This window comes from Fulmarus glacialis, unplaced genomic scaffold, assembly GCF_000690835.1.
Source record: "Fulmarus glacialis isolate BGI_N327 unplaced genomic scaffold, ASM69083v1 scaffold11993, whole genome shotgun sequence".
NCBI classification, from domain to species: Eukaryota; Metazoa; Chordata; class Aves; order Procellariiformes; family Procellariidae; genus Fulmarus; species Fulmarus glacialis.
This window is the reverse complement of record NW_009202323.1, coordinates 10,214-36,780: the sequence shown is the minus strand read 5'-3', so window position 1 is coordinate 36,780 and position 26,567 is coordinate 10,214. Positions and strand designations below refer to the sequence as shown.

The window sequence follows — 26,567 nt, the reverse complement described above, 5'->3', positions numbered from 1 at the left end:
AGCTTTGTTCTCGGCTTTACAGGCTCCGGTGTTTTTTCATCCGCTGTTTTTTTTTCTGAGCGGGGTGGGGGTTAGATATGAGGCGACCCAAAGCCTGGCGTGTAGCTGAGATAGCCCCTTTCAGTAGTCGGTTGTAGCTGTAGGTTGAGGGAGTAATAGTGGGCGCTTACATAGCGAGGTCGTCCGTACCGGTGTATCGGATCGTAGGTGTCTTCCTTGCTCTAACTTTATAGATGAAGGGAGTCATAATTCGAGCAGCAGGAGAGCATATATCTTACCCTGACTTACCGCATGACCTTGGCTGGATCTGAGATTAAGCCAAGATTTAAATGCGAAATAGTGCTTGTATGAAGACTTTTGTAAGGCCCTAGATATACTTGCTGGAGAAAAACCAGAGAAAAGGCTTCCATACATCTTTCAGGTACATTTTAGTCTTGATCTGGATGATCTCATGTGTTACTAATTCTTAACGGGCTTACTTGGTGACCTTTTATGTTAAGGGTTGTGAGGATATAGTAAGTATTCTTTAGAAAGAAAATGGTATTTTTTGTTTTCACAATTGGTTGAAAGCAGCATTTGCAGCAAGCCGCCATGTTTCCAGTGTATGCTATTTTTGTCTAGCCTGTGCTCTCACAGCCAGGAGTGACAGCATTAGGAAATGTGGACACTGCTATCAAGCTCTGAAAGCTAATGCTTCCAGGTGCCATAAAATGTGGTGTGTGTTTGTTGGATTGTTTTTAGCTAACAAGACTTTTTAGATTGGTGTTGTAAAGAGAAAGGAGTGCAGAAGTTGACAGGCAAAAACTGCATTTCAGACCTTTTTTGAAATCTTCCCTTTGATCAAGCTTTCACTTTTATTCCCTCTCTGTAAAGAATAAGCCTAATGATTTTGCTAAAAAGATACTTCTGTGATACTGGTAGTAGGATGTTCACATCCTGTGAACTGAACTCACCTTTTCCTGGGGTGTTTCAGTCAGTGTACTTAATGTTGTGAAGTTGTGAGTCTAGCTTTAAAAAAAAAAAGCTTAGTGGATAGAACATATAGCTAAATTGAAGGCTAGCTGTAAGTATTTACATGCTTAAGGTCTTATATTCTAATAGTCACAGAGCATCTTTATGATGAAGATCTCCCAACTTTTTTGACAGCATCACATGTTCCAGGAACTAGTTTGCCTGAAAGGCAGTGGTAAAACACGCTAGAAAGTGTAACTGTACAAAATCTGTTTAAAAAAAGAACCAAATCAACATTGGAACTCTTGCAAATGTGTATCTTATTTTTAAGTGTAAATCTTCTTTTAAAATCTTCTTTTAAAAAGAATCTTGTATACATCGAATGCTAAATAGTGGTCTTCAGTTCTTGACTTGTGTGAATTAGGCAACTACCTTTTTTTTTTTTTTTTGCTAGGTTAAATTCTTTTAAGCGTGAACTCCTTAAGTTGAAGGCTAGAAAACATAATTAAAGTTAAGGTAGAAGACCTGGTGGATAAGATTTCCTTTGTGTATGTGGGTCAAGTGTAAACATCAGGATCTTCTGTAGGGATTCTTTCCATTTGCAGTCTAAGAAGCAACAAAAGCATACAAGACTTGTTTGTACTGTAACTATAAGACCACTGCTCTACCGTTCATTTTGCTGCTGGCACAACAGTATCAACTGTGTTGAACTGATGATCCTCTTAAGTTTGAACATCTTAATTTTAAACGTGAAATCTTTATGCACCTGATGAAACAGCAAGCTCTTTGTTGCTTCAGAAAACTAGTATTTTCTTTTTTGCCTTGCGCATTGTAACGCGAACATATACAGAGGAACACTTTTTAATGAAAGTAAAATAAAGCAAAGATGGTGTTACTATAAGTGCTTATTGATATTTCTGTTCATAACAGTAGTACCTGTTGAGAGAGCACTCATAAGGTTAGCATAAATGGCCTGTTTGATGAGTTAGAAAACATTTGAATTGATTATTCTGGTTTTTAATATTAGAACCTGGGCCTTTTTGTCTGACTAAGTAACATGATGAATGAAGAGTCAAAGAGGAAATCAAAGTACAGCAGGGCTCTGGCAGGGTGGTGCTTGTTATGCTGGCTGTAGTTTGCTGTGCTTGAAACAAACCAAAGGTGAAAGTGATAGTTTTGTCTAGAAGACTGGATACTTCTTTACAAATGCCTATGTAAAATATCCAGAAGTAATTATTAACTTATTGCTGAAACTACTAATAGACTTGATAAGCTTAAGCTACCTTATTGAATAATTAAAAAAAAAAATTAGAAGTCTGATCTTCAGCTACTCTAAAGGAACCCCTAAAACTTCTAAAGCTTTGGAGACAGTGAATATTATACTGGTCTGAGGTCCTAGTTTTGCTATATTAAGTCTGGACCTCTTCCAGAAAGACATAGCTGGTAGAGTACTGCTTTCAGAGCTAGAAGATTGTGAGCTGTCAGTTATGTACAAATAATCTGTTACGAACCTGATTCCTTGCTGAGGCAAATGTGAAATACTGCATTCTAAAATGCTGGTGGCCATCTTCCATTTTCTTCTGCATTGCCCTGTACTGTTTTCTCGTGTCGCTTATGACTGCTACTAGGCTGACTTTCTGTTTTGTTTTTAAGTGTCTAACAATGTAACAATGCCATGAAGGATCAGTCTTAAGTGCTAGGATCCAGTCTATATATGAAGGCCAAGAGTCTTTTGTGGCTAAAATGGGTAGAGGTGAAAGAGTTGACTCTCTTTACAGGTATCTGTTGCTTGACACGCAGAAGATATTTTGTTAAATCTTAATCCTGGTGATACTAATCCAAGTAGGAGTGAGCTTGAATTTTACTGTAATGTCTGTGTAGCTAGGTGTTCTAATCTGCTTTTTCTGACTGCTTATTTTACTTTAAGAAGCTGCAGTGGAGCCAAATGGAAAAATTGCAGACCGAAGAGAAGACGACTGGACTTGCTGCCAACTTTATCGAGTTGTTGGAGCAGCTCTTGGATGTCAAAACAAAACCTGTTCTAATGGCAAAATCATAGGCTCTAAGTAGCTACTTTATCGTGAAGCAGTCTGGAGAGCAGTATAGGCATAAAGCTGACTGTTATTTTTCATTTAAAAAATGAGTAAACAAACCATTCGGACTAGCACTATCCTGCTACCCTTTAGGATGAAATTTGCATGGTTAAAAATGTAATTTTACAGAAAAACATTACTTCTAATTGTAGGGTAAATGAGATTGGAGTAGGTCCAGTTAGAAATGAGGCAGTCCTTCACCCAGGTGTAGGAGAGCCTGTTTATGAGAATCTGATTTAGGATTATTAAAAAAAGTGTAGGAATATTTCTGTGAATTCTCAAGGCTTTGAGTTTTGAGAGAACTCAGATTTTCAAGAGGAGTTCACTTTGTACTGTCAGATCACAAGGGCCATTTTTTTTCTGTAATGCTAAATGCAACATAGCTATCTTTTTGTGATGATATGAAGTGTTACTAGTTAGGCTGAGGGCAGATCATCTTAGCTTAATGTTTCAGCAGGTCCCTCTACAGCAGCCTTGCTTAACTTTTTTTCAGTGGCAAGATTATTTCTAGCTTTTTGCTATCAAACTGAAGCAGGATATGAGGAGTGTCCAGAACTGTTCTAGTATAAAAAGGAGAGTGGATGAGGCATGTTCCATTCATTTTGGAGCTGTTTACCTAACATGCCTGGTTACAGCTTCTCAGCAATTGAGAACTCTACTTCTGGAAATGCACAGAGGAATTAAAAGGAATTAGTGCATGTGCAGACTGTGTGACTGTCTTGGGGGCAGCTGTTGTTGGAGGATGATCAAATTGTCTATATGGGCTTTAAAAATAAAAATATTGACTGACCTGTATGGCGAGTCCTATGGCAGGTGAAGTTGTCTCATGAAAAATCCCCAAATAGTGATTGAGCTTCAGGTTGTACTTCTGAGACTGTATGCAGGTCTGTTTTTAATGGCAGAGTCCTGCCACTGGAGGAATTTAGGAAAGTAGTTCTCAGTCGGGGGCTCTCTTCTTGCCTTTTGGACATCTGGAAGTACCAGAGATTAAGATGTCTAATTTGGTGCTTCAGTATTTTTATTGTTGTTTTTAGGCAATAAAGCTTAGGTAATAGGAACTTAAATTTGTGTGTTTAGTTCTAGAGCTTCCACCTTGCCTACTCTGTATCTCCTTTGTGTAATGAGTAGGAAACTTCTGGTGACATGTTAAGAGATGCAAAGCCATATTGAGACATCTGAGGACAGAAGACAAACATTTCACTTCCCCTATCATAGATCTATAATGTACATTATTAAAACAAAAGTAAGTAATAAACTGCATGTGAAACTCAGTATGCTGATCTGTTTGTAACGTAAGAAATAACTTAGATATGTATCTTCTAAGTTTGAGTATTTTCTCCTGTGATACAGTAGAGCAGAACTTTCCAAAAAGTAATGCTAAATACCTTAGCTGCTATCTAAAGGTGAACTCCAGATATTTGGCTACTGAAAGGTGACCCTTGCTGAATCATGGGCATAAGGCAGCTGTTACAAATATTAACTTATAATAAAACCTGTTTCTTGTTGCTAATTCTAAGCAAGGACTTAAATGCTTATGTTGCTTCTGCAGAAATGCTATCCTCCCTCTCTTTGTATCGCTAGTTTTTGTGTTGCTGAATAGAAGTGATGTTTGTGTGATACAAAGTAGAAAATTGGAAGCCAGTTGAGACAGCTTTGAAAAGGAAGAAAGAAAAAAAAAAACCAAACCCAAACCAAAAAAACCCCAAACCCACAGCAAAATAGGCCTGGCACTCAGGGCAAGCAAAGTGTTTTGAGGGGAGAATCCAAGAAAAACGAGGTGGTGAGAAACTCTTGTGATATCACTTACCTTTAATACCAAATTTTTAAGATTCCGCCCCCCCCCCCTTTTAAACAAATATCTCCCTTTAATTTGCTGTTTGTGTTTGGACAGTAGGTGGACCTTTATGCTCCTAACTATAGGAATAGTGTCTAGTATCTCTTTACTTCCCCAGATGAACATTCCTTACTGTGCAGGTATAGATGCTGTTCTCAACTAGCTTAAGTTACGCTTGAGGTAGTCCTTGTATTTTGTTTGTCTGCTTTTAAGCTTAGTGCTCAAGAAATTATATTTCTCTGAAATGGTCACTGTTCTTTTAGATTCTGAATAATAGCAGTAGAAATCTTCAGTTTGTCTCTCTTGCTTGGCAGAGTTGAACAATACAAGAAACACTGAATTTTGTCTGCAAACTAGCAGACTCCATCATATCCATCAACTTGTGGATCACACTTAGATTTGTTAGCAAAAACACAGGCTGACTTCTAGAATGACAGCTCTTCTGCAGCAATTCATGGTTTGTTTATTTGTATTCTTAGAGTGTTTAAAGGGCTGTGTAGTGCTGCTGAGTAAGGCTTCCCATCTGCCATTGGCAAGCAGAGGGGTTTTTCAGTACTAGCATGGGCAGTGTTGAATGTAATTCTGAATTATTTCTTTAATCTTGTAATGAAAATGTTTTTCTTGCGCTTGAATTTGGATTGATTGCTTGGATACTCTGATTAGAAAATAGTTAAGCTTCTAATTTGATTTTTCTTATCCATATGGTGGTGAAACACTGGAACAGGTTGCCCCGTGAAGTGGTAGATGCACCATCCCTGGAAACATTCAAGGTCAGGTTGGACGGGGCTCTGAGCAACCTGATCTTGTTGAAGATGTCCCTGCTCATTGCAGGGGGGTTGGACTATATGACCTTTAAAGGTCCCTTCCAACCCAAACTATTCTATGATTCTATATGTTGGTGTAATGTCTAGCTTTTCTATAGTGTCCCTCATCAGTATGTCTCAAAGAGCTTCAGAAAGGGGGTTCAGGTATTGCTCTGCCCTTTTGCGGCATCAGGATAATTAAGCACAGAGAAAGCTGTTTGCCCAAGGATGCAGCATTCCGGTTGCTGCATGATTTTTTTTTTTAGGACCCAGCTCCTTGTAACACCTCAGTACCCTATGAACTTAGGCACTGCTTGTCTTTGTAGGTTGCGTGGTTGTCATTCAATAGATACTAGTCGCTGTAGTGAATGGCGAAAAGGCTGTGTTAAGTTTGAGGATCCAGATCCACATTTTATTAGGTGTTGGTTTTAAAGATTATTAATACAGGCTCCTCTGTTTGCATGATGTCTCTAGCACTTCACTGCTCTGATCTCAGTTGGGGAGTGCCTGCTTCTGGAAGTTCCTAGTGAATACGTGTATCTTATGGACTACCTTAATGTTTCCAGAAGATACTAGTAATAGTTGAATGCTGGTAACCTCAAAACTTGTTCCAATTTGATCTTCAAATATTGATTATTCACTGGATAAGTCATCCCATCACTCAGCTTTCAGGCTCTGGCTTCCAAGTGTTTTGCCTCCTCTCAAGTAGTGCTACCTTTAAGATAACTTCCTTCAAACAGAATACTTTCCCTCCGAATCTGTCAAAATACAGAAAAGTTGAACTGGTTGCAGGCAGGCAATTGTCTGTAATGGCTTCTGTATAAAATACAGGCTGTGTTGCTGTGACACTGTTCCCTGTGACATTGTCTACTTTTGCGTCTGGTGGGAGGCAAGTAATGAGACCCACTTTTTAAAGGAGATTAGAGTTTTGAGGCTTAGGTTGCCCACCTATTTGGGATGCTTTTTCAGCACTTCATAATTTAGGCTTGGGGTCAACAACTGGGTGGTTTTTGTGGTGTGGTGGTTTTTTTTGTTCCCCTCAGACAGTTAAGGCTGTATTAAAATAGGAAGGGTATCTCGCATCTCAGTGTATCTGGTATCTTGTAGTGTTTTAAATATGCATTTCCTTGAGAAGGTTTACATTACTCTTCCTACCTGAGAGCAAGCTGGTGTAACGATATAAATTCCCAGTTGAGATGGGCATTGGAATTTGCCTGGTGATGCAAGTTTAGCTTGTTTCTGTTTCATTGTTCACTCTGTAATGTTTTGTATCATAGTTCACACAGGTACCAGCTTCTCTTTTTTTGCTTAGTCAGCAGCACTGGCAGATACTAGTCATGTAAAATGTATGGAGAGTTGGAATTAACTGGAATTGTTTTGCTTTTGTTGTTTAACTTCTAATCTATATCATGCCTGTTGGAGGCATATTAGGAGTTTTCTTCACGATTTTTTTTGTACTGGCTTTTTTTTTTTGTTTCCAAAGCAGCAGTAGCAACTGCTTTTAGTGCTGGTTATTCCATATAGATAAATGGTTTGTGGCTTTGAACATGCTCACCTGTTGCTAAGCAACTTGGAGAAATCCCAAATGACACTTAATTATGCAATCCTATTAACTATTGACCAGATCTTTAATGCCCAGCAAAATTGCTGTTTGCCAGCTTTGTAGTGTGATGGGCTTAGATACGGACACCTCTTTTCTGGGTGTTTAAGTTTTCAAAAAGCCTTTTTATGTTAAGGAATTAATTGATATCAAAATGAGGGAGTAGAGTTGCATGAAAAATTTGACATTGTGGTTTAGAGGGGAAAAATATCTTCATCTGGGTAACACATCAATCATACTGTCAGAGTTGTTTTTGTATAGTTAGAGGTAAAGTTGTAGCAATGAAAGATCTGAATTATATTTCACAGAAGCTGATTAGGTTGTTGGAAACAGTGTAACAGCTCTGTGAGAATATCTTAGTCTGTTAAACCTGTAATTAAAAGGATGGGGGGGCAATGTGACTGTTTTGGTACTTTGTAAACTCTACCAATTTGTAGAGATGGGTAGGAATGCAGTATCAAATGAGTCACCTTATAGCACATGAATAGCCAAAAGAGAAAGTGTGAACTGCTATAGGGTTGTTCCCTCTATCTGCTGTGTAATATTCCAGTCAAACAGAACTATAACGCGCTGTAGTAACTTTGGATTTTTTTGAGACTGTTTCTTGTGTTGAAATGCAAGTCAAAAATATGGAAATGAAGATGCCAGAGAACAAAAGCATAAGGATAAGTTAAAAACAAACCGTGGCCTGTTTGGAATATGCTTCAATGTAAATTTTGACTTGTCTTTCTGTTAGTACTGACACTTTTCTTGACAGAAGATGTTTAAAATTGCCACACACTTTAGGAAGTGAAGTTTGGGATTTTTTGACCTGCAATTTTTATTTCAGTGGAATCTGGTCCTCTGGCTTGTTACGTCAGGCTAAGTGGGTTCTGCAGTCACTGTTTGTCCTGAGAGCCTGAACATTGTATGATGTATGTTAGAGAGATTTTTGTTATGTATAGGAAGTCTAGTAGAAACAAGAGTCAGACTAAATGCCTTGTCTGATTTAAAAAAAAAAAAAAGAGTTAAGACAGCAATGGTTAGGTCACTTTCACTGTGCAGCAATTTGGTGAGAAAATACTAGCCTATGCTAGCTATTAGGTGTTCTTTGAGTCTACTGTTCCTCTGAACACTAGTATGCTAATAGGTTTTGTGGACCTAAATCTAAATTTGCTAATCACAATTTACATAAATGGCTCTAATTTACATAACCGTACTTTAGAAATTCAGTGCCTAGCATTGATTTTCTGCCAAGTAGGAGCATTGTAACAGATGGTGGAATTTTCCACCAGCCAGGTGATAACCACTGTAAAGGAGGTATTTGTCTTCCCGTAAGTCTCTTGGCTTAAGGAAAGGTCTCAGTTATGTTGCAGAATTGTTCTAATATATTTGTTATAATTTGAATTATTCAATTTGTTTTACATATATGGGGTGATATGAATGCATGTTTATGAATGAATCTTAAATCATCTGATTTTCAGCTTTCCCTGTCAATTTTCACCCTTTCATCGTTATCTCAATTGACACGAAAATGTGTGGATAAGCTTCTATCAGGATTAACATAGTGACAGTTCAAGCATTTGGTACTATTATGCTTTGTGCAGTAGAAATACAGTGTAAAATATTTGCAGTTATTCTTGGGTCAAAGAATAGTGGAGTAATGAATTGCTCATGAGTGGTAGGGAGCAAATATTCTCTCTGGAGATGCTTGGCTTCTATCACTCAGGTTGTGCTGGCTGGAGAACAAGAACAGATGGCAACTGGCAGTGTAGCAGCAGGAGTAAAAACAGATTGTTGTCGTCTTCTGATTAGGTCATGTAAAGGTTTTTCCCATTTCTTTTCAGATTGACTTATTGGGCACTCTGCTATTCCTCTTTCCATGTTAAGAGTTAGTTCTGATAGATTTTTTTTTTTTTTTCTTCAATCTTAGCAGTAGGGAAGTCCTTTGATTTTTAGCATGTAAATATGACAGACATAATCAGCACAAGCCACTTTACTTTCGGTATGTCCTCAGTACAGCATTGGGACAGCTCAGAACAGCATTGAAGATGCTGCTCGTTGCAGCAGGGTTGGACTAGATGACCTTTAAAGGTCCCTTCCAACCCGAACTAATCTATGGTTCTGTGACATGCTAGTGGGTTAATACAGGTGAGGACTCTTTCAGTGAAGAAGAGAAATCTGAAAGAGCTTTTGGTGCATGAGCTGTTGAGATTTGAGTGCTACAGGTAATGGTTTACCATTATGTGAGGAGGTCAAGCTTTGTACATTCATATTCTAGTAGCAATTGAAAATAACTATCAAAAGAGCCTGATTCAGCACTTAACAGAATTGAGTAGAAAACCTGCCTATTGACATTTATAGGAATAAGCTTGAATTCCAGGGGAAACTAGTCTTTACAAAGAAATTAAATGTACCCCCTGCACCTTCCCCCCAGCCCCCGAAAAGGAAAAAAGGAAAAGAGTGAAGCAGCAACTCAAACAGTGTTTGTGGGGGATATGGTAGGACTGGTTTTCTAATTGTAAACTCACAGCACAGAGGCAAGTTTTTTAACTGTTGTGGAGCAGTTAAGTCTTGCATTGTCAGTTAAGCCAACTGAATCTAAAAGTGAAGGTCTTGTCTGTCTGCCATTTTTACTCCCACTGCTTTAGGGTTGTCCTGCCTGTTGTAATGATAGAGCTTCACAAGTGCATGACAGGAAACAAAGTTAAATGAGGAAATCAGCAGTGGTACCCACAACTGAGCCTTACCTTACCTGTGGTGTGTTTTTCTTATCTAATAATATTTTGTGGGCATCTAATTTAATATGCACTAGAAGGCAAACAAGTTCATATCTTTGAGGTTTTTGTCATTTCAGACTGTGCTCAGTCTTGGACATCTGTATCCGTAATAATTATGCTTACAATTCAAAGGCTTATATCAAAACCACAGATAACTGGGAACTTCCTAAAATGAAAGCGGTCTGCAGAATGTGAGCACTTCTGTGGGCCAGATCCAACCATGGAGTATCACTTCTTTCTGCATGGTTAGCTCTTGAAAATATCCTCAAACAACTGAAAGTTTCTGAATGTATTGAAAAGCCTTTTTCAGTTCTAAGTCATGTTTGGTCTTATCCTTTCTGCACGTAATCATGTAAGTAAAATTTCCTTGTGTGGTGGTGATACCCACACATCTTACTGAAAGAGCAGGTGCTCATGTGTATGCATCCTCTGCAGCCTATCAGATCTTTCTCCCCTGTATTTAAACTTACAAAAAGTGCATTTAAAAAATAGAATGGGTAGACTTTGCATTTATTTTATTTTTAAACTTACAAAGTGAAAAAAGTGTGGATATGGGGTTGTGTTAAAAGCAGAGCAAAACACATCAATGTGTGCAACACTATAGCGATTTTTGTTGTCATATTATTAGCATTCTAGTTATATCTTCTGTTTTGAACCTTAAACCACATACCTCCCAGGGTAGGAATTTGCATACTGTATCTCCACATACTGACCACTGCTGGGAGTTTAGGTGTGATCACATCCTCAAATATATTATCTGTATGTTTTGCCAGTATGGATGAACGTTGCCTTGTGTCTTTTGATTACAGTATGTTGGGTGTTAGACCACAGTTTAAGATACAAGGAATTTGCGAGGTTGATTTTGGACTTAGCTTTATCCAAAGTACCACCTTCCATGTCATCTTTTTTGTATGTTCTTCTCTTTGGGGTTTGAAGCTTCTGTTTTGCATTCCTGGTACATCCAGCAGTGTGGTTGTAACTTCCTTTGAAGGCCTATATATGGTGTACATTTGAAACTGTCACTGTAATAACATTAACCTGGTAGGTCACCTCTGTCTTTTGAAGCTATAGTCTGTTGTCAATTCTTAGCATTTAAAGGACTACTTCTCTGAAATTCAGTAAATGTAATGAAAGTGTCATACAAGATCCTTCGATGAACTGGAACAAAGCTTAGTACAAGTATTTGGGAGAGGCAGTCTGTTTTTCTTCCCCCCTGCTTTGTTCAGAGGATAGTTGTGGGCAACTCTGTTTGCCCAGGATACAGGATGCTGTTACATATAGTGAGAAGTGAAAGCTTGTCCTAACATAACTGCCTAGGCATGAATTCTGCAGACTTCGTCTGGATTAGTCTGTCCTAGAGAACTACTTAGTTTGACTTCCTTTTTTAAATAAAAGCAGATAAGTAAATGATGACTCCTGAATTGCTTTTTAGAGGGCTCGAGTTAGTAGTGTATTGGTTTTGATGTGCATGACACACCTGAAGTATGTGCATGTTGCATTTGCATACCATGTCTTTGGGAAGGTGTTGTGTAGGGGAAGGGATTGGGGGTCAATAATGGGGAGAAAGTTCTTTCAGCTGCTATATGTGGTCTTTCAATGCCCTTCTGGATAACGTCTGCTTGACTCACTGCAGGTAGCACTTGGACTAGCTCTTCACTGTAGCCCTACAGGGCCGGAACAGTTGCAAGAAAATTGGCTATCATATGTAGTCTGTGATACATCAACAGCATAACTGTCTGATAAGCACTCGTTCTGCTACCTGTTGGTGTAATTGAGTATGAAGCAGAAAATCTGCTTTTGATTCTGTATTAGGTAGCAAGAATATGCTCTGCTATCGATGTTTTTCTGTGCCGATTTGAACCTATTTTGTATGAGTTTGAACAGTGTGTATAAGTATTTGAAAGGAAGGAAACAGAGGAATGTGCTTTGGTTTTGACTGACCTGTACTGAACATATACATAGTGTGTAATTACCGGCGAAGACTTTCTCTTTGTAGCTTACAGATCCATGGAAATTGGGTAGAAGGTACCTAGATCAGTTTGTCCCTGGGCCTAGGTATGGGTGGTACTGTTCATTTGGCTGGTCTTCTGGATTTAAATGAGAGGTGACTTGCTGAGTTTGGTGGAAGCAAGGGAAGAGCACCATGCATTTGTTTGTAGCATATATATATGTATGCTACAATAATATAATCCGATATTCTTCTACAACACTTGTTACTCACAAGCAAGGAATGCTGTGCTGCTGATAAAAATAGATCAGGCTTGTTCTGATCTTTTAAAAATACCCTTAATACAGTAGCACGGGCTTTGCCTTAGAACATCTGATTCTTAATTCTGATTGTGAAGTCAAGTGAGGTAAGTAGAACTTGGATCGACTGTAAATGACTTAGCCACATAGCAAATCCTCTTGAAGAACCATACTTGCTTGCCACCTGCTTTTTACTGAGGGTATGTAGGATGATTAAATGCTGGCATGTTATGAGGTAATCTCCCTTGCCCATGCAGCCTCTCCCATCTCTGGTTTGGTACCCAGCAGTCCTCTCCTCAGCACTAAAGAGTGATGACTCTGAAAACATATTGGTTAAACTGCTTACTGTGGTAAAACGACTAATGGTTTTTGGTGCGTGCTTTCCACTGTGATTATGTGGCTTATGCTATCAGTGTGTGAACAGCAATGTGAAATGCTCATGTTTTATGGAGCTTTTGATTTTTCCATAGTTTTCAGTTGACCAAAGAAATGGTGATGGAGAAGCCAAGTCCCCTGCTGGTCGGGCGGGAATTCGTGGTTTCTGAACCAAGCACCTGACTATTTGCACAGGTAAAGCTCTGCTTCATTTTCTGATCTGTTTTTCTGTGTGAATTTCTTAATTTGTATGTTAAAATCGGTGAATAGGCTTATTACCACACCTTGGCTTGCTGAATTTGGACATTTAAAAAACTGATTTACCCAAGACAGACTCTGGGTGTAGTTTGCTTTCAGTTTTGATCAGCTGCGTTAAAACGTGCATAATAAAGATTACAGGAAATCTTTAAATATCTGTGTTCTGGTTGTTACTGAAATGCTGCTATACATGTATTCTACGCAAAAAAGAAGAAAAAATGTAAATCAAAAGTGTGTGGCTTGCTACTTCTAGTTGTAATCAATATAAATGAAAGTTGGATAAATGTTATTTAGTTAAGCGTTTTTTTAGTTTGTCTTGATACAATGCTGCTTGACTGGAGGAAAAACATTGAAAATAGTGTATGCTTGTATGTTGGTATGTCTCAGTCATACCAGCAGCTCTTTCTTAAAGGAAAATCAGAGAAATTATGAATGTGCAGCAAACTACAATCTGTTATCTAAACAAATTGGTCCTCTTTGATTTGACAGGTATCCTACATTGCCAGAACTAACCTCATTTTTGAAGATATGCTTTGTTTTGCTGTGCTTTGAGTAGCTAGACAAATAATTTCCAAAACCTTCCATCTTCCAATCTCAGGAATACTTATTCAGAGTATTTCTGCACTTAGGTGGACAGCTGACCTCGTCCATTTGGATCAGAGGAAAGTTTACAATGTGCCATGGAATTCAGTCTTATCTGCTGGCAGAATGCAGTCCCATGAGGTTTATGACATTTTAGCTTGTAATCTTTCAGTTATAAAATGGAAGATTTACCTGCAGTACTTTCTTTACTGTAGATGAACAAAAAAGTACCATTGCTTCTTGCTCAAGCTTTGAACTAGAACTTGAGGGGAAGCCTTCAGCACCGTGGGTGTTCAGGGTACTATGTTGCTTTAGGGACCTTGTACAGAAAGGGGAGAATGGGATTGGATCATCTAGCTCCTATGAGACTTTGGTTTTGGCTATTAGTGCTTGGGTATCTGACATATCTGAACGCTGCAGCTTACACAGGAGAACTTTGCATTTTCCCCTTTGATCAAAACCCTCTCACCCCCAAATCGCTAGGATTATGGAATTGTATGGCTGTATTCCAATAATTCAAACAGAAAACTTGCTTGAGAGTATATTATTCATAGTGCGCTCTAATATAGAGGCTCAATGTTCATACATAACAAAGCTTAGTATTAAAATATTTCTTTCCAACAGGTTTTATGGAAAGAACTCTTCCTATGTCCATGGTGGCTTGGATTCCAATGGAAAACCAGCTGACGCAGTCTATGGGCAATCTGTAAGTACTTAAAAAAAACTTACTGTTGTTTCCTTCTTTTTTGCTACCTTTGTGGTTGAGGAGAGACACATATTCAGCTGTGATTCATTCCCCTTTGTCCAAGTGCTTTCTGCAAAAAAAAAAAAAAAAAAAAAAAAGTGGGGGGAACTGTGTAGCTGTAAACAGCAATAATTAGGCAAGATATGCTTCCTTTATTAAAGTTAATAATGTAACATTGCTTGCAAAGCAAACTTAAAGATGCTGCCAAGCTTTCTCTCTAGAGTCAGGGAATATATTCTGAAACTATTTTATGTTTTTGCTTTCTTTGAAAGCTAACTTAGCAGAAATGGCTTCTACGGTGTAACCTGTATACCGTTCTTTCATAGGATATCCACAAGAAGGTGCTGTCATTAAACTTCAAGGATTGCCACACAAAGATTCGTCATGTGGATGCCCATGCTACTCTCAATGATGGTGTTGTAGTCCAGGTGATGGGAGAGCTCTCCAATAACATGCAGCCCGTGCGCAGATTCATGCAAACGTTTGTACTTGCACCTGAGGTATGCTGTATTGAGTGCTAGTGTTGTTATAGTGCTTCTAATATCATGTCAGGATTAATAAGGCCTGTCTGGTTCAGTGTTGGAATCTGCAGGGTTAGACTGGGAAGTTTGCCACCAAATTCAGCAGTAATGTTCTGTAGATTCCTTAGGAAATTACACTGCTTCTGTATGGTCATATGTTAATCTTGGATATCATCATTACAGTTGTAAATATCCTAACTTTTGGCTACTAGGTATGTGCAATGCATATTTTTTCTTAAGGATTCTAAAGTTATTTTATCTTTGATTTACCTTCTTAGGAACTGGTCCTCTTACTGAAAAGAACTAGTAGAAAGAGGAGAACATTTCCTGTTTTTTGAAGACATGAGTTCCAAACTTTCTTGTTGTATAAAGCGCTGACTTAGCATTTGAGGTGGCTTTTTAAATAGACGCCTTTTTTTGAACAAAACAGTTCACATAATTGAAAATGATAGTGAAAAAAGGAGTATTGCAAGATCACTTTATTTTTCAGTTTGACTTAGAGCTAAGAATTGATGCTTTAGACCCCAGAAAGTTCTCGCTCCTACTTTTTCAGTGTTGTAAGCTATTGGAATTAAAAGCACTAGTACGATTTTTTTTTCCCATTGTTCCATGCATACTTGACTTGCTAGTATGATGCGTCTTTTTTCCCCTGAATAACACACATTTTGAAGGAGGCGAGTTTGGATTAATCTTACGTGGAAAGGATGATTTGCCTCAATTTGTTCTTGTTTTCTCATTATTTCAGTTTTTACATTACTGCAACTGATGTAATTAAATCGGTTCCTCCCTTTGATTTGCTTCTAGGGTTCTGTTGCAAACAAGTTTTACGTCCACAATGATATCTTCCGTTACCAAGATGAGGTTTTTGGTGACTCTGACACCGAGCCTCCAGAGGGTAAGTAGCAGGAATTTTTGGATGGTTCTACCCGTATTTGTTTCTGGGCCTATATCAACACTCCATTTCCAGACTGGAGGAAATCATCTTGCTGGAGAAGGCAGATCAGCATTAAGCTTCATGTTCTTCTAGGTTTTTTCCTTGCCTGTAGTTTCCTTGCACTCCAGCAAGGAGTTGTGACATGCAGATGATTGTTATTTTTCTGGTATATTCTGTTTCTATTAAAAGAACTGTAAGACTATTTTAGCAGTCGCAGTCAGATTTGGAGGCTATAAATCTGCTTCTCTGAAGTATTTGGAACATGTTGTTTGACTTTGGTCAAAACTGGGTAACCGAAGTGATAGCAGAAGTATAAGGAACTGTCTGTTCCATGTCAGATCTTGATAGTGCTTCCCGTGTGCTCTTCAGCAGACTTCACCTGCATGTTGTGGAAGATGCCTTGCATTGGAACTGAGTACTAAAGATGTGTGTTGTGTATTTTTTCCTTTTCTAACTTCATTTAGAATCAGAGGAGGAAGGGGAGGAACCTGAAGAAAGACAGCAGACACCTGAGGCTGTTCCTGATGATACTAGTGCTTATTACGAGCAGGCTGTCAGGTAATAATATCTTATTAGATGAAGTCAGATGTTGTGTAATACAGGCTGCCTGTAGAACAGGTCAAATGAATGTGTTGCTACTCATGATTTTCCTCTTTAACAGACAAAAGATTTCTGTTTATTGGGCAGCTGAAACCAAAGTGCTGTTAGGCTGAACGCAGAGACTCTGGATTTTCAGGAGATTTAATGCTCTTGCTGCTGTATAGTGTAACAATGCAAAACTTGGATCCTTGTGCAGTGTGGCCTTATTTAGACAGATTAGCCTTGTTCCTCTCGAATGTGATGTGCCTGACTTCTGTGTTGGACAAGTAGCGTTCCTTACCACCCAGCAATAGAATCAAATACAATACCACCTCTTCTTCTTGCTTTTTGTGGTGCTGTCTAATAGCAATGACATTGAAGAACACCTGGAAGAGACAGCTGCAGAGGCAGAGCCTGAGCCAGAGCCGGAACCTGAACAGGAACCTGAACCAGAGGTGCAGGAAGAAAAATCTGAGCCGGTATTAGAGGAGTCAGCTCCAGAAGAGACTGTGGAAAAGAGTCCTTCTCCAGCTCCTGCTGATCCAGCTCCTGCAGTGCAAGAGGACTCCAGGGTAATGACAGTGGATGGCTCTTTTCTATGATGTGGTGGTTTCATCAGTATGTTTGACTCTGTTTTACAGAGCATGATCCCCTCTCTTTGGCAAGAAGGAAAAATACCTGGAATTAGAAGTGCTTAAATGCTTTGTAATTTCCACCCTGCCCAAATTACTCTTCTCATGATCAGTTGCCTCCTTCCCATTAGTTCCTATACAATAACAGGTAGTTGAAATTCTAGCTAGTAACTAGTTGGTTAAAATAGCAGGAGCTAAGGTAAGGGTTTATATATTTGGTAGGTGTGGGAACTGTGGCAGCAGTGAGAGGCTCAGTTTTTTTGTTTATAAACAGAAGTTCTGAAATTCTGAACAGACTGCAATCTACATGTTGAATCAGGAAAATGGGTGAAATGCGACTTTATTTCTACCTGGGGGTTTTTCTCACTCTTCAGTATTAAGGGAGGCAAAAGTGGACAAATAGGTACTCAGGAAACCAATACTTTGGTTAACCTTGATGTGATACTTGGTCTTAGGCCACTGCTGTGTCCTATTTCAACTCTGTAGAATTTAGAAATAGGGTGGAAGTGTGACTCCATTGCCATTACACTAAGAATTTTGAATTGAAATGATATGAAGGAAGCTGTGGGAAAACTGCTAGTGGCTGGATCCAGAATTTCAAGTACAGGTTAAAATTTGTTACTATTATCCTGTGTATGTTAGCTGTACTATCTGGAATGTGTTGCAGGAAGATAAAAGCATCTGGAGTTGAGTTACAGTCTTTTATTTTTTAGACATTTTCCTGGGCATCAGTAACCAGTAAGAACCTTCCTCCCAGTGGAGCTGTTCCAGTATCAGGAATACCACCTCATGTTGTGAAAGTACCGGTCTCGCAGGTAAGAATCCAGCACCTAGAGAAGTTTAAGTGCTAAATTGACTGACAGTAAACTGAGGTGGGGAAAAATACGGTGAAATCTACTTGCTTATGATCTGAATTCTCAGAGACTCCAAAGGCTTTCAAATTCAGTGTTTCATGATAAACTTCATAAAAATGTTACTCCTTGGCTTTTGGGTTGAAAAGGAATCGTTTCTCATGGAGGAAAAATGGAGAATGTTTATGTGAGTGCTGGACGTATATGCCATCTGAAATGATTGCACCCTCTTAACAAGAGGCAGCTTTCCTAATTTTTTTTCCACTGCCTATTCATGAATGAGGTTTTGTCATGAATGAGTTGATGTAATACAATCTAGCTGTGTAACTGCCACTGCACTTTGGGTAGACACACTTTATTGTATATAACTGTGAATGGGGCGACTTTGAAATTCTGACTTAGTCAAGTGACATGTTTGCTTTTAGCATGTAACCCCACATGAGCTAACATGCGTTTTAGTCACATGTGGGAAGAACTGTGATTTTTTTCCTGTATTTTCAAGTTATTTTATCAACAACTTGATAGTGAGCTATTAAAAGCTGAGCCCTACTGTTACATCTGATTCTTTCCTGTTAACTCCTTTTTGAATTATACAGCCCCGCCCTGAGGCAAAGCCTGAATCTCAGACCCCACCTCAGAGACCTCAGAGGGATCAGCGAGTGAGGGAGCAACGAACAAGCATCCCACCACAGAGGGGTCCTAGACCAAGTAAGAGAAGCTACAAAGAGTAAACTGTGGTTTTCTGCTGTTTGATGGTTTTGGGGAAGCAATACGATGATTAAAGCTTTTAAAATCTCATTAATTTTGTCAGTAAGTAAATGATTTCTACTTTTGCGGATATGGTTATTTTAGATTATCTTGGTCTGAATGTCTGGCAAGCTTTAGAGCCGAATTTCACTAGCATTCTGTGGAAGTATCTAGGTTTCTACTCAAGTGTTTGGCTTCAGTCAGGTGATAAAAAGCAAACAGTTACAAACTTGTTAGTGTAGAACGCTGACTTTTTTTATATATGAATGGATAAGTATGGATAAATAGTGTGAATTCTGATTCTTTTATAAAGTGCTAATTCTGACCAGGGCTTGTTTTTTTTGTTGTGGGGACTAGCTTTTCTTAAACCAGTTTTACTTTTCTGTTCAAGTTCGTGAGGGTGAACAAGGCGATGTGGAAACTAGACGGATTGTGAGATATCCAGACAGTCATCAGCTGTTTGTTGGGAACCTTCCCCATGATGTGGATAAAACTGAACTTAAAGACTTTTTCCAAAGTAAGTTAGTTGTTTTGCTGTACTCTCAGGGTTTGGGGGTTGCAGCCATAAGCGTGGTCAACAGAGCATTCTAATATATGACCCAAGAACTTGGCTTTTCTCTTGCAGGCTATGGCAATGTTGTTGAACTCCGCATCAACAGTGGTGGAAAGCTCCCCAATTTTGGGTTTGTGGTGTTTGATGATCCTGAACCAGTTCAGAAGATCCTTAGCAGCAGGGTAAATAACTTCTAGTCAGTGGTTTTCGGTCTGTTAATAACAGGCAATGTTTTTCAGATTACTCTAACAAGAAAAGATTCTACTTGGTCCCTTTGCCCTTTCTTAAGCACCTTAAAGTAGGTGGGATGTCCTTCCCTCCTATTACCAAGACTTGTGCAGCATTTGTACAGATTGAATCTTTTGTCACCGAAGTAGCTTGTAACAACTTAGGTGAACATGAATTTATTCATTATAGAGCCTTTTTCCAATGTGAAGTTGCTGAGCTCCACACAGGAAGCAGGTAAAAAACTTTAAAGAAGGCAAGGTAGAGAGAGTCTGACCCTATGGACAAGTAGAACCTTGTTTGTCGAAGAGAGTGAAAGGGAGAAGCTATACTAGTGTGCAGGTTGAAAAGAATTTCTGCTAACAAAGGCAGGAGGTACCTGCTCAGCTTGTTAGTGATTGCTAATGCAAAATGTGCACCCCATGACTGTACAGTGTGGTGATAGGCAATGAATCTGGATGCACCGTAACAGCTGTGCAGTGTGCTTGCTTACAACCTAGCTTTTCACCAGGCAGGGACATCCTTTTTTCTTTACTCCTTACTGTACAGCAGTATTGCCAGCATATTTCTGTTCTTAAATTGAAAGGTAGCTTGCGTGCAGGTTTTTAAGCCTTGAGATTTGGTCTGAGTTTGGGATATTTCATGTGGTTAGACATCTTTAGCTGTGGGACGCCAACAGCATTTGTGGCAATGCTTGATGAGTTAGTGCATATGAAGCCCAGCAGCCCTAGAAGCTCTTGCAGGGAGCTGGTGATTCAAGATCAGAATGCTGATAGAGAGCTGCTTCCTTAAGTGCTTTCCTGTTATTGTGGGCTGAGCAGTTCTAATGTGGTCTAGGATAAAGACTAAAACAGGTGATTTGAAACCAGTGCTAGAAGTAGGTTGAGTAAATCTGGTTAACTTTGACCTGAACTGGTGTGGTAACAAGTAGTACAGTGACAGTGGGTCCTTAAGCCATTTGTTAGCTGCAAGCAATATGTGAACACCTTCAGCAGTGACTTAAACTTGCATGTTTGAGGTTTTGCTGAAACAAACTAGAAATGTTCACTCTTGCAGTGGGAGAGGTAGCTAAGAGCTGAGTGCCAAACTTCACATCCAGGGAATGCCAGAAGCACACTCAGCTGCGGGATTTGTGGCCTTTGTTTACTTGTTCAACTGTGCCACTCTGTGTTAACTGGAGCCAGAGAAGAGAATGGATGCTGGCTTCCAAGTTAGACTTTGAATGTGTAGTAAGCTTTCAAAGTTGGTGTACGCAAAATATCTTTTCTGCAAGCCCATGTAAATGCTTAAATTTATAATGGATGGGCATGGTTTTCTGAAGTAAGATTTTTTTTTTTAATAGACAAGTCCTGTAAAAGCAGTTTAACACATCCACCCTGCTTTGAACAGCACTAAATTCTGTTTGTGGTATCCCCTGTGTGAGTTGTTTTGCATATGGGCCCAGTGCTTTGAGCAAACATATGTCCTGAAACAGCAGGACTTTTTTCAGGATAACCTTTGCTGTGAATGATGTTAAAAGGCTTTGGTAGACTGTTAGCCAGTGAAGCTGAATCTGATGTCTGCTGCCTGATGTGAAATGTTGGAGTTTACACTGGAGTTGGTAGTAAGGCTGTAACATGATGCCTTGATCTTTTTGTCCAGTACAGCTCATGCCTAGAGGAGGGCAATGTGCTTCATCCTTAGGTCTGTTCTACTTCTATAGTCCGTTCAGTAGAAGTGAATGGCTTGTCTTTCCATTTGATGAGAAAGCATTGTACTTGTGCCAATGATGGATCATATTTTTCATTTTCTTGTTTGCTATGCAACTGCAGGAATAATTTGAAACAAGTGAGTCCTTATTCCTGTAGTTCTTGGATTCTTGCAGACTTCAACTTTTTGTCTGCAGTGAGGTTTGCAGGATATTGCAGTCCTGCTCCTCTCTGTTCTTGCTTCAGTGAGGCTTCCCAATCAAGCGACCACTTGTTGCTGCAATTCTAAAAAATTGAGCTTGACCTAAGTGAAAGACTTCACTGGCCTGTATAGCAAGGTGGCAGAGAGGATCTGACATTCTTCATGCCATAAGAAAAATCAACTGAGACTCTGCATGGTGACAGACTGAATAGCCACATATTAACGAAAATAGGTTACTATTAATAGTTCAATTCCTTTTCTAAAAGGTGTCAGAATGCTCAGTGTTAAGCCTGAGCTTGCTTTTCAAGTGTCACTCTTTCACATCTTTTTTTTTTATATCTTCTCTGGTAAAGCGTGAGTCTGGATGCGTAGTTTGACTATCGCCATTTTGTAGTAACCAATCATAAAACACTTTAATTTGCTTTCATGGAGAGGAGGATATGAGACAAAGTTGCAGAAATCTGCTTTGATGTTGAAGAGTTACTGGCGAGTCATTAATGAAAGAATCTTTTCTGCTTTTGTTGCAGCCCATCATGTTCAGGGGAGAGGTGCGCCTGAATGTGGAGGAGAAGAAAACACGAGCTGCCAGGGAGGGTGACCGCAGAGATAACAGACCACGTGGACCTGGAGGCACTCGTGGGGGGCTGGGAGGTGGGATTCGAGGGCCTCCACGTGGAGGAATGTCCCAGAAGCCAGGATTTGGAGCTGGAAGGGGGATCGGGCAACGCCAGTGAATGAATCACGGATGTTGACATGGTGGCGCAAACCCTTTTTCCTGCAGATTTGTGAATTTCAGCCTTGGGTATCTTGGAATGTGGCCCTAGCCTGTTATAGACTGCTACGTTTGATACTATTTTGGCCCCTTTTTGTTTGTGTTATGGTTTTGTGATTTTTTTTTTTCTAGTCCTTGTCCCAGATTCCAGCTTTGTGGAGCAACGTTTTAGGAAAAGTGGATTTTAAAAAGAAAAGAACTGAATTTTCTTGTTCACCTCAAACTTACGGACTGGATTTTTTTGGTACCAGTGGTCTTTCCTAAAGGAATGTCTCTATTTTTTTCTTTTTCTTTTTTCTCCCCCCTTTCTACTGAATTTGGGTGCATTTCAGTCAGTGGAATAATATTTCACGTGCATGCGTTCAAGAGCCCGTAGGAAAACATAGTACTTGGGGAGTATTTCAAGGGCAGAAAAACAAAACTATTGATTTATCCTTTGAGGGTCATACGAACATCCTCTGGTCCGGAGATATTGCCACTTGAAAAATTGACATTCACCTTTCTCTTTGTGGCGCTGTAAAAGTGGAATAATGGGTATCCGTAGAATCTTTTTTCTTTTGATACATGATCACGGAAAAGAATTCAAACTACTGTTTTACCACTTTAAAATTTTGGATTGTGGGATAGGTTTTAAATGTCTAGAACTTGACTCTTAAAACACTTTTCCTGAACTTGTGAAATTTTTTATTGAAATAGGGAGTTTTTTTCATGTTTAGTTTGTATTTGTATAAAAAAAGCAAAATTGTTGTGCCTTCTATTTATCTCTCATTCCAGTCTTGGCAAATTGTTTAAAAAAAAATAAAAATAAAAAAGGTCTAGATTTGCTTTATCAAGTCAAGAGTATTTTCGAGTTTTTCGAAGGGGAAGAGGTTCTTCCTTCAGTCACTAGGTTTACTAGGTAGAGGTGATGATAGCTGAAGTTTTTAACACCTTCTGTTCATAGTTTGGCTGCATTTAAAGAATTGAAAACAAGTACTTTTTGGATGCAGAATTTAATAACTTTGATTTGAGGCTGGGCAGGCCCCACTACAAATGTTGCAAAAGTAGAACTGAAGCAGAAGTACTTCTGTCACATCCTTTACAGTTCAAACTACTGTATGTAATGGGGTTATTTTTGCAGTTTAGGCATTAATTTCATCCCCTACTTCTGCTAGACCTGAAGTGGATGGATGGCGTTTTTGTCGGAAGTACAGAAGGTGCCTGTCTGTCCTGGTATTAAGAAAGATGTTGAACACTCTCCACTGCCTCTGAAAGAAGATGAAACTGAAAATAAAATACGAAACTGTGTAATTTCAATAAAAGATCTTGTAAGATTGTACTGCACAAAGCACTATTACTTCTGTAATATGTGGTGTTAAACATCTGGATGAAAATGGCAGTTTTGAGTCTACACTAGACCTTCAAAGCTCTTCGTAATACGAAAGAGCTGCTTAGTAAGTTTGCTTATATGTGTCAGGGTTCATTGTTTCTGTTTTCTTGATTTATTAACATAACTGCATATGCAGTATATATCTCTTGACATTGGCTTGCTTTAAAGCTAGAGCAAAGCTGCCCTTGCCCAAAGGGCAGATAGGTATTACCTGTTCCAGAACAGTAATTTTTGCCTTTTACTTGCCAAACCTAGTGGTTGAGCCTGGTTATGGTAGTAGAGTTCTGGTTTCTGTTTTATTTTAGCTTCATCTTCAGAGTTGTGTTATGCTATGTCTCTTCCCTCCTTATGAGTGTTTCACAGATTGACTTGCTTACAGCCTATTCCTGAAAACTTAAATATCTTAGTGAATCGAAGGAGAGCTGACAGTAATAGCTGTGGTATGCTCTCTCACAGCCAGCATACTGGAAATACACACTGCTTCCTCTTGTGGTGGTAACTGGTATTTTTCTAAAAACTAAAAAAGCTTTCTGCATTTTTTGTATTGGGAATGACCATGAGGTGAAGGTGTGCAATGGAAGTCTTTCATTGAACTCTGTCCTTGTTGTTTGTGACTTTTTTTCTTTTCATTTGTTTGGGTTTCTACTGTTCTTGATGTTAAATCCAAAACTGCAGTAAGGGGTTGCACTTCAGACTTATCAAAGTGCTATTAATAGAAGCTTTTATAGCTCTTAACCAAATCTGCAAAAGCACCCATAAGCCTGAAACACCATTTCTGTAGTGGGAGTTGGACAGTTCTGGCTTGTCGTCTGGCTTGAGAAAGAGCTGAGGAATGTCAGTGAAGAATTTCAAAGCCTAAAGGTGAAGTGTATGCTTGTTTTCATATGAATCATATTCTCAATATGTTAAATAATAAAAGACCCAGAAAGTGATGTTCTTGTCCAAGATGACAGGCAAAATAAAATATTTACATAAAATTTTCTTGGAATGTCGTGTAAAGAAATACTTTTCAAAAGCAAGTTATGTTGACAGCATCTTGAACAAAATGTAGGGTGACTCTCAGTATTTGCATTTTGGTTGTTCTGTGACTAGCTAATAACAAAGTATACCGAAAAGAACTGCTGTAAAATGTTGTCACACTGGCTTTTTTGTTTAAATTTTCTAGTAGCCTCAAGCCCTTCTGTTTCTGCATTGACTCTGGTGTTAAAACCTCAATATCTTTTGTCTAAGGTCTTTAATGCATGCAAAGCATTGATGGTGAAGATGACTATGAAGTCATGATTCGATTTGCCTCAGCTGGCTGTAGTGAGATAGAATAGCTACAAGAAGGCTAACCTCTAATAACTCTTGCTGGAGTTGGTCTAACTCTTGCTGGAAAGAAAATGCTCCAGGGAAGTCTCAAATGAATAGGACTCTCTGTGTCTCCCTGCTAGCACCTTTGCTTTAATTGAGACAATGAGGTGGTGTTTGCTGAAGTGCTCTTGATGTCCCAGTGCTCTGCAGGGAGTAGGGAGTGGAGAAAAGTTGGTCAGACCTGTCATAGGCTGCTTTTGCACCCACACAAGCCACATGGACAGTGTCAGGGACAACTTAATGATCCTTATACCTTAATGATCAGCCCTTCTGAGAGCACAGGGGTTTCACGTATGACTAGGTGTGGTATGACTAGGTGTGATCTGGCCTCTTCTGACTGATCTTAATAGTGTAAGTCAAGCAGAAATAAAACTGTTTCATTTACAGTAGTATTTCATACCACCTGAACCAGAACTGGAAGCCATGATGCCTTTCCTGCATTTTGTTGGTTAAGGGCATTGTGCAATTAACTAGGCTTAGTTATCCCATTTTCTTGTGCAGGGGAGAAACTCCTTCTGGAGTACTTTTAAGTACCGGCTGACTCGCATGGGGCTGTTGTGTAAAGTTGAACTGAAATTTTTGTGCGTTCAGGACTGCAGGTGTTTGTTCTGTAGTTGGGGATTCAGGCAGAGATCGCTTGCTTGCTCTGCAGGGCCCTCTTTACAGGTTCCTCTTCTTTTTTTGAGGAAGAATTTGCTCAGAGCTGAAGCTCTGGTGGTCCTGGGTGTATGCTAGCCACACACAGGCAAGCGTGGAGGTGGTGAGCATGCTAGTAGGGTTTTGCAGAGAGGATTTACTCCCGGAGTAGGAAACTGAGCCTGTGTGCTAACATGCTGTGTGCTAACAGCAAGCTCTGACTTGAATCTGAATGAAAAACATTCTTCAGCAGTGTCACGTGGGAGGATTGTCCTTTAGACCTGGGAATCCACTTTCCTTGGTGAAAAGCGTGGCTCTGGGTGCAGGTAGAAAGATTTGGAGTTGATTTCTGCAGCTGCTGATTCTGCATCTCTTGGAGGGACATCATCTTTTTGAACAAAATGTGATTTTTCTTTTTTAATTGTTTCTCTTTCTTTACACACTGCTGCCTGGGGCTAAGAGCACATAGCATCCTAGTAGTTTCCCTAAGTTGTGCATGCTTTAGCAGGAAGTAATTATCTCAGTGATTATTTCATTTCCCAGCAGTACCATTCTTACCCTGGCTGGTAACTTGAAAAACTGCTCTCCTAAGATCTTGATAATCTTGTTTGCATGTTGCCCCATGGAAGATGGGGCAAGCGGGTTTGTTAATAGCTTATCTGGTTATGAGACATGAAACAATTGAGTAAAATGCTTTCAAACTCCACCATTCCTTAAAGACAGCAGATTTTAGAGTAATGGTGTGTTCTCAGAATAGATTTGAAGAGCAGGATGTTGCCCTTCTATTTTCTGTCACAAAATGCCACTTGCCAAGCCAAGTGGGATCTGCTGTTCCACTGATGATATTTCAAACTTGACAAAGCACCTGACTGTGGAAGGAAAAATTCTTTATCGTGTCCACCTTTGAGATTCAGCATGAGTGGCAGTCCTTTAACATTCTGAAATGTCATTTTGAGTGTCTGTAGCAAGGTCAGTTCATCTACCAAAGAATTTTAAGGCTATGTATAAATAATGCCATGTCCTAGCTTGCAAAATGGTACATGAAATTTTTTTTTTATATGGACCCTAGGCCCAAACAGCTAAGCTCCTTGCCAGAACCTGTTTCAGCTTGCATGAGAATTTAAGACATAGTTTGGCTGTATAGTGTGTACCACTGTTCATTTGTGTCTGACTTTTAAAATCCAGGGTATTGTAAAGAGCCCAAACAGAACTTTCTGTTTGGATAGCTGATATTGCTGTGTGAAAGACCAGAGCAACT

The 26,567-nt window shown here is 39.3% G+C and overlaps 1 protein-coding gene across 1 annotated transcript; it reads left to right on the top strand.

Moving 5' to 3' along the window:
• Nucleotides 1–12,757: 12,757 nt before the first annotated feature.
• G3BP1 (GTPase activating protein (SH3 domain) binding protein 1) lies at nucleotides 12,758–22,784 on the top strand. Its single transcript, XM_009574247.1, is given in 12 exon segments — nucleotides 12,758–12,823; nucleotides 12,825–12,857; nucleotides 14,127–14,208; nucleotides 14,574–14,747; nucleotides 15,573–15,663; nucleotides 16,167–16,260; nucleotides 16,649–16,853; nucleotides 17,627–17,728; nucleotides 18,361–18,472; nucleotides 18,903–19,028; nucleotides 19,137–19,246; nucleotides 21,707–22,784. Coding segments are annotated over 12 exon segments (1,383 nt in total). The 5' UTR covers nucleotides 12,758–12,776; the 3' UTR covers nucleotides 21,914–22,784.
• The last annotated feature ends 3,783 nt before the right edge of the window (nucleotides 22,785–26,567 follow it).